Source organism: Girardinichthys multiradiatus, chromosome 14, assembly GCF_021462225.1.
Source record: "Girardinichthys multiradiatus isolate DD_20200921_A chromosome 14, DD_fGirMul_XY1, whole genome shotgun sequence".
NCBI classification, from domain to species: domain Eukaryota; kingdom Metazoa; phylum Chordata; class Actinopteri; order Cyprinodontiformes; family Goodeidae; genus Girardinichthys; species Girardinichthys multiradiatus.
The window spans coordinates 14,545,925-14,554,335 of record NC_061807.1 but is presented as its reverse complement, the minus strand read 5'-3'; the positions used below and the strand labels follow the sequence as shown (position 1 = coordinate 14,554,335).

The window sequence follows — 8,411 nt, the reverse complement described above, 5'->3', positions numbered from 1 at the left end:
TTCCCTTCCGTGACAACACCCTTTCACAGATGGGAGCTATGCAAATAAATGATGGGAACCAATGTTATATTTAAATGAAACTTTTAAACAAGTCTACAAACCTGGAGACATGGGTGTAAAAACACAACAGAATTTAAAATCTTGAGCTATCAAGTTGTTAAATAGTCAAAATGTAGTTGTTGAGGTAAAAGAATGCTGTCTTTGTTGGTGATGAAATTTGATCAATTTTAATTAGCGAATCTTTGTATTTCTTTCACAGTAAAGACAAAGTTCCTGCAAAAACAATCATAACAGTCTTAAACATGTTCAGCTCTCCAGTTGTTAAAATGTCAAAATTCAGTGGTTGAGGGAAAAAAATGCTATTTTTGTTGGTGACGAAACTTGGGAAATTTGATTTAGCACATATTTCTCTTTCATGTGAAAAGAATACAGATTTCCCGTGAAATGTCCAGTGAATGAGAGATGAAATTATTGGTTTATTTAACTAAAGTCATCAACTTTTCCACATTTTCTTTTAGTTTACCTTCTACATCACTATTTCCTACCTGACAAATGACTTCTGGACCTGGCATAATTTGGTATAAAGGAGATCTCTGTTAGAGACTTAAGTCCTTTTCCATGCTGTCAGATTTTGTCTCTTCAAACAAGGATCCATACTTAAAAAAAATAACCAAAAAACATTTTCTTACATAATATAAAGGCAAACCATTTACTTAGGGAGGCCACCTTAATGGACAGGAATTTACTCTGACAGCTAATGAACTGCTGCTGCAGACCGAGCATTATGTCCCAGTTAGAGGAAAAACTGTCATGGTTTTTGATATAGATTTGACCCACATGCGGAAACACACTCGGGAAACAGAAAAAGGTTTACAAGTTTATTGTGATAGGAGTGGATAATGAAGGCAGGAATCCGGGAGCACTTCAACTGTACGAGGAGGAGGACAGGTAGGTTTTGTGAATGAATGTGGAAACTTGAAGTAAAATAAGACTTCTTGTGCTTACAGGAAGTGAGTAGATGAACCGCCGGAGGGAGAGATGGTGGAGCCTGGGAACGGAGATGCAGGGCTGCTTCAATGAAGTGAGTTTAATCCAGGGCAATGGTGAGTCCGGTAACTGCCTTAACACTCAGGCGTTGAAGTGCTGGCAGCAGACTCCTCTTAAACTCTCCAGTGATGAGCCTTAATGCGATATACCTGTCACCGCTTCCTACCACCATGCTTAGGCACCGTCTAGGTTGAAACATAATAAGCAGCAGACAGAAGAGGAGACAGAGTCTCCCAGACCCCAACAAAAAAAAAATACAGCAAATGAAAAGCAAGAGTCAATGATCAGAAATCCGTTCATCTAGTAGGTGTGTTTAATGAGGTTCATCTAAGTAATGAGGAAGATGAACTGCAGCCATTAAAACAAAGCCTCATTGAGGTTGAGAACGAGCATGACTTCTTAAAAGGATGCAGAGCATTGAAGCAGAAATTTGATCACATCAGTTCACTCCCTGCAATTCTTATTTTTTTAATATTATCTGTTTCTTGCAGGTCCACGTTCAGGTTAAAACTCCACCATGAAAATCTTCCCTATTTAAAACTGTAAGTAGTAAATGGGAGGGATTGGATGAGAGGCAGTCTGGGAGTATAAATGCTCCTGGTCTCTAGTCACTCAATCTTTGTGTGGAAACATTGACTGGTTCAACATGTTGTTCTCTGTGGTGCTGCTGCTGCTGGTCAGTGTTACACAAGCCAGTCATTATTATGGCACTTTGATGACCTACTACCCTCAGGAAACTTATGCAAATGGATCAGTCTCTGTAAGTACAGATTATTTATAAATTCCTGTATGTTTAAGTCTTTTATAATTTGATCACACCTGATATTTCTTTAAAACCTACAGGTGATCCTTCGCTACAAGTTTAACTACAAAACTTGCTTAGTTGGTTCAGTTTCTTGCTCTGGCAACTGTGGTGTGGAAAGATGGATTCTTCCAGATACCAAATGTGAGGAACTCAATGGTACTTGGTGTCAGAGTGAAAGAATCACATCTCGGCTGCTTCCCAACAACTCTATGTTTCAGCTTGAGTGAGTCCACATTTAAAATGTTTAAAACAATATTTGGCTGTTTAAAGCTTCTGTGTGAAGAGAGATTAGAACCTCAGAAGCTTCATTTGCTCAACTAAATACTAAATCTTTATAATTCAATGATTTATTGAGAGAAAACTGAAATTAGATGAGTGGTCTTTGTCTGCAAGCTGAGAACCTATCCTGAACATTCATTCCAGACATGCTGGTAATAGCTGGATAGATAATCTAAATGGCGCTGTATACTGGAAAGCTGTGACTGACGTTGAACTGAGGAACCGGTCCGACACCAACAGACCCAACTCATCACCACAGACCACCATGTTTCCAGCCCTCAGGTCATTCTGTTTGCATTTAGATCACATGTTTGCAATTATATTATAAGATAATGATGTATTTATATGTAATTAATGGTATACAGAAACAGAAAATTTACTTCAATAAACAAATTGTCAAAAACATTTGAACATAAGATTTTTCCTTCATAGCGTTAGTTAAACTCCTACAGTTACCTGTCAGAAGCAGGTTTGATGTTTGACAAAAACATCACATGGAGTAACAAGAAAAAAATTATATATCTCAACTCATTTTTTATTTTACAAGGTATGGTTGTTTATAAAATGTTTATGAAAATCAACTGATTACACCAGAACCTTTAATTTATTGTGTGGTATTTGTTTTCATATTTTTTTAGCAGGATTTATATCAGCTGAGAAGGATAATTGCCTCAATATTGGCTCAGTTTGATGAGAGAACTTAAAAAGTATGATTTGACTGCAAGATTAATCAGGGCTGAAATAAAGAGCAAAAAAGTTTTTATAGGACGGCAACAAATAAATACAGCGATGTTCTACAGTAACGGGTTTCTACATATTTTTTCTCCCTCAGAGTTCCTTCAAACTGTCAGAGAAATATTAACCTGTTGGCCTTTGACCCCGATGGAGATGAGGTTAAATGCAGATATGCTAACATGTACTTGCAAGAATGTGTCTCACCCTGCACACCTCCACCTGTTCTCAGCCTCTCCTCTGTAAGTAACAAATACTAATCTCATGTTATACAAATCCATAGTTTATAGGAATCAGAAATAAATGGAAAAGCTGCATAAGAGTGATTTTGTAGAAGCACTAGCAAATAATCAGCATTTTCTAAATCATTTTAATTATTTTGTCTATTTGGATTGTATTGTAAACCTTTTCACTTTTCACTCTTAAGTTTAACATAAACCTTTAAATATATATAAAATGTTTTAAATTTGAATTAAAATAATTGAACAATTATTCATTTTTTTACATAAATGTTCCTTGGATTAAACCTGCACTCTTTTCAAGTATCAAGCTTCAGGTCAACAAATATGACTAAACTTTGTGTATTTTTTTTTATTACAGATTATTGTTTAAAATAGTTTGGATTTTTCAAAGTGAAGATTTTTCATCATTGTGAGCTTGTCAGAAATTAATTAAATGCTAGGAGTGGTAAGCTAACAGCTAGTCAGAGGTCCACAGTCTTTAAACTAAAAAAACACAAAATTATGGGGATAAAATGTTGTCTTAGCTTAACAATCAACACCAAGGTAGTCAAACTCCAGTCTTTGATTGGCTGGTGTCCTTGATGCAGCTTTGCAGCAGCAACAAGGATGGTTTGTTCCTGTGCTTTCTGGGCTCACGTTTGAATAATGTTCTAATGGACTCACAACCCTTTGATTAGTTTATGTCCCACCACATGCGAGTATGTAGTTAATTTTCCAACAAGCTCCTGGCAATATGACATCTTTCTGCTACAGCTGAGAGTACATTACTGATTCACAGGATCTCTCTTCAAAAGCCAAACTAAACATTTATCTATATTTGTGTCTCCAGTTTTTTCACCTTTGGCATAAGCTACTTTGTTCATAGAGTAATTTATTGGGATTAAAACTGTGTCAATGGTTGGAAAAAAGGGATTTATTTCAATGCATAATACAATTAAACATTATGGCACAAAACATTGAGCTTGTCTTGAAGTTGTGGTTTTATTTTCTATGTACTTGCAGAGTTGTACCCTGTCATTCAGTGCAAATTCAAACAGTATTGAAGGTTGGTATGCAGTCCAGATGGTGATGCAGGACTTTCCCAGAAAGGCAATCACCCTGACTCAGACTGACAGGTCAAAGGTTGGGAAAACTACCAGCGATGCAATCAGCAAGATACCCATCCAGTTTGCTTTTCAAGGTAAACTCTGATGGTTATCATATTTACAGCCATTAAGAGCTACATTAAAAGTGATTTATTTTAGGATTTTTGTTCTGTTAACCTTTTCATAATTATTTCCTACATCAAAGGAAAACCCAAAACTGAGTTTCTCAGGAAAATAGAATATTGCATAAGACCAATAAAAAATGACTTTTATTGCTGAAATGTTGTCCAAGTTTATTGTCAATCTGCTGTGGATACAATTGTAGTGCAGCAAAATTAAAGAGTGTTTCTTCATGATTAGCAGAAGAAATTTAAAACATTTTGAAAATGTATAAACACACATGACCGTCCTTTAGCATGACGAGGCATGGACATGATTTCTAGATAAACAGGTCTGCATTTACATTTTCAGTTCTCGATGACTGAAGTTGTTTCTTTCCTGATGTGTTCCAGTGGATCCTGCAGCACCATCCTGCTCAGAAGGTGTTTATCTGCCGAGATTTCTGGTACCAACTCCAGAACACGGAGCTCAGTTCTACACTCCCGTCAGTGTGGCTCTGAAGATCAACATCACAGCAGCTGCAACTCAGTCTGAGTAAGGAAATGCAAAATGCATGAAAATAGATTCAGTAGAAATGAAACAAAAGATGGTAAACACCACAGTTCCTTGTCAAAAAAGGTTTCTTTTGTGGACGTCTGACCTAAACTGGACTTAGACCCTATCTGCTGTGTCAGTGACAACATGCATACAAATCCTGGCAAATATATGTAGTAAACCCAATTTCTGTTCTGTTTTAATATTTTCACAGCTTTTCTAAAATGTATCTATTTATGAAAATAGGTTCTAGTTTAAACAGCAATAAATATAAAAAACATGTTCTCTAGTTGTCAAAATATCAATATTAATACCTTAAAGAAAACAGCCGATCTGTTTGTAGGTGCTGAAAAGGCATATTTCCTGATTAATAAAGGATCACTGGGCTCCTGGTCAGCGGGCCGTACAATGTGGTCAAGAGTTCTTCAGGATCAGGAAGCTTTTCTCTGACGTGGAAACCATCTGCAAGTGAAGATGGACAGAGCCATCCCATCTGTTTTGTTGTCCAGGCAAGGTCAGTATTTAGGACAAAGTGTATGAAAAGAAATGTTAAAATACAACCACAATTTCAATGAAGTTCGGACATTGTGTAAAACGTAAAGAACGATGAAGTTTGAAGTCATGGAGTTGGAGGTAATGATACTAAATTACATTTACACAAGTATCTCAAAGTGCTACAAAACATCTCTGAAAACATTTAAAGACATAATCATATTAAAAGCTACAGTTAAACCATGAAATATCCATTTTAAAACCTAGAAAAGCTGACAGACGCTGTCAATCTTACATCAAAATACAGCTCTAAACAGCTTTGTCGTACAGAGCCGTAAAGGAACATTGATAGAGAAAAAGTGTTTAAGTAATCTGCGTTGCACACAAGGAGCGCACAGGACAGTTTACTTTGTTTTTCCTTCAATGTCCCTTTGGCTCCCAACGTTTCCTGGTCTCTTGTGGCTGTTAATGTTCAGTTTTGTTTGTTAAATACCACAGAACAACATTTTTGCATGCCAGTTTGCACCTGCCTTTTAAAGCATATTGTTGAAGGTAAATACGCTAAAAAGTTTGCGCCTGCTTTTCCACTTATTTTACATACGCCATTCAAGTTGCATCTGGATTGTAGATCAGCTTTGCGCACACAATCCAATTTGCAAGTGATTTTATACATGCAAACCTTCTGAAGATCAGGCCCCTCGTGCGCAAGAAAGATTATTTAACTTTTTTTCTCCCTCAATGCTTACGGTTCTGTACGAAGCACATTCATGTTGTATTAAATTATTTTGAGACTTCAACACTCAAAGAACCATTTTTAAGCCATCATACCTTTCTATAAAATATCCTGGTATTTGGAAGAGTCTGTGATACAAGAAATTAAAAGTATACAGTTGAGCCAAATAATTTTGAATGAGAATTTACAGACTTAAAACAGACAAAGTTCAGGTAAATCATGGCAGGTCTATATTTGCAGACATCAGAGTATTATTTAGTTGAGTGCAATATTTTAAAGTTAGGGAGAATTAAAGGACATACACTCTGGTACTCTATTGTGGTGGCTGGTCCTTGTCTCACACTTCTGCATCTTGTGCCAGACAGTAGCATTTAATAAACACAATGGTAATAAACACATGGTTTTTCCGGCCTGCATTTTATCCTTAAGGTGTACTAGTCTTGCAGGGGTTGTGGATAGAAGGGCCCATGATCTTTTCTGCTGTCCTTATTGTTCATTAAAGTCATGCTTGGTGGCTACTCCAAAGCACAATGTGATGGAGGAGAAGAAGTTGTTGCTTTGGCAGACCAAACTTTCTCAGCAGGAAGAACCTCCTCCTCATTTTTGAGGATGGAAGAGATGTTGTTTTCTCCCTTCAAATATTGAGACGTAGTGGTACCCAGGAGTTTGAACAATGCATAAAGCCATTTTCCACTGTGAGAAGATTTTAATCTGTTGGGGAATAATTTTTCCCTGATTAAAAAGAAAACATTTACATCTGCAGCAACCCTGTGCTGGGGGGCCAAAGTTGTATCATTGTTGAATTGTAGTTGGAAGGGCCGCACAAAACCTTTTCAGGGGCCTCAAGTTACCTCTAACCACCTTTGCATTACAGTGTGAAACTACATGAAACAGTTATTTCAATCAGTAATTTAACGTAACTCAAAGTTTTAAAGAGCACTTTTGAAAACAATGTAATTTATTGAATGTGGTAAATGTATAAAAGCAAACATAATTAGTATCCTAATAATAAAGCTGCTTTACAAATCTACCTCCAGTTTCAACAGCTCTGTGTATCAGTCTGAGCTTCGATGTGTCGTTGTGACAGTTAGAGACAGTAAGTCTGATTTTCCCTTGTTTGTACTTATTGAATTTTCTTTATTTCCTGAACTGATCGTGTTTCTGCTATTCTGCACTTGTATTCACAGAACCAGTGACTTCTGTTAACGTTCTGAAAATGAAAATGAAAATGAAGATCTCAACTGCGCTGTCATTGAAGGACAATCATGACATCATACAAAATTTGGTCAGTAACTACATTGAGATTAATGCAAACAATAACAGTTTAAACCACCCTGTTTAGACTGATTTTGCTGTTGTTGTTTTTGTTTATTTCCGCTGCACCTGTTTTCTATCTCAAGCTGAATTTTGACAAAAATACTGTTAAAAAGGAAACTTTTAGCATCCAATATCATTAAGCCAGATTTTTTTATACAAATTATTTTTGTTTGATCAAAGACACAGTTCAGTCTTGACTGTATCCCAACTAAACATCGTGTTTCCTTCTCTAGATAAAACAAGAACTGATGAGACGAGGGTTTCCACCAGGCATAACTGTACACCTGCTGAACGACGGGTCAGTGGTAGTTACAGGACCGCTGCGCACTGGTGTCTACCCATGAATATGAAGGTGATCCCTGCTGGTAACCATTACATGAAGAAGCACTGAGCACAGGGGCCCACTGTACCTGGAGATATCATAACCTATTTTTGAGAATAAACCCTAACTTCAACAGGCTTCATGTAATACATGTTAATCAGAATATCAGTAAATACATGAGAAGAATTAATCTTTCACAATCTGCTTATTGATTTACTCTTAAATGTTCTTAGTTTAAAGTAATTCTTAATCTTATCAGGTCTTGGATCTCTTTGTAAAGAAATATTTTATCTGTCTCTTCATCACGTCTGTACCTGCTGCTGATGTGTTTGTTTCCACTGGTACCTGAATAGTGCAGCAAGGTGAGAAACTGCTCCTCATTTTTAAAACTGTTTTCAGTCTCCCATATTTTGACCCAAAGCTATCTCATCAATATTTGTAGTTTGACAACTTTATAAGCTCTCTGTTAATATAATCTTATATTTTTTAAACTTCCAAGCAACACGACTTATTATATGTATAATATAGTATTTTTATATTTAATCTATGTACTATATAAATTAGAACAGTAAGGTGTGATAATCTTGAAGCATGGACTGTGATGAAAAATGTTTATACTTCCACCCACTCCTTTGAATATGTGAAACTAATCTATAATGTATACATTTTTTGTTATGCCGTGGATAACCTGAAAATATTCAAA

General features: G+C 36.3%; 1 protein-coding gene across 1 annotated transcript; it reads left to right on the top strand.

The window, feature by feature from the left end:
* Positions 1–1,680: 1,680 nt before the first annotated feature.
* On the top strand, positions 1,681–6,676 carry LOC124881061. Its single transcript, XM_047386550.1, has 8 exons — positions 1,681–1,807; positions 1,891–2,075; positions 2,276–2,413; positions 2,964–3,105; positions 4,108–4,285; positions 4,703–4,844; positions 5,221–5,353; positions 6,572–6,676. Exons 1-8 carry the CDS (start codon positions 1,694–1,696, stop codon positions 6,674–6,676), a joined length of 1,137 nt encoding a protein of 378 aa, XP_047242506.1. The 5' UTR covers positions 1,681–1,693.
* Positions 6,677–8,411: the final 1,735 nt, after the last annotated feature.

What these genes read in the sequence shown, in the direction of transcription:
- LOC124881061 (XM_047386550.1), top strand. Translation starts at nt 1,694, where the DNA reads ATGTTGTTCTCTGTGGTGCTGCTGCTGCTGGTCAGTGTTACACAAGCC. An exon ending in ACCATGTTTCCAGCCCTCAG is followed by an intron (nt 2,414 to 2,963) that starts GTCATTCTGTTT and finishes TTTCTCCCTCAG; the next exon opens with AGTTCCTTCAAACTGTCAGA. An exon ending in CCATCTGTTTTGTTGTCCAG is followed by an intron (nt 5,354 to 6,571) that starts GCAAGGTCAGTA and finishes TGTTCATTAAAG; the next exon opens with TCATGCTTGGTGGCTACTCC.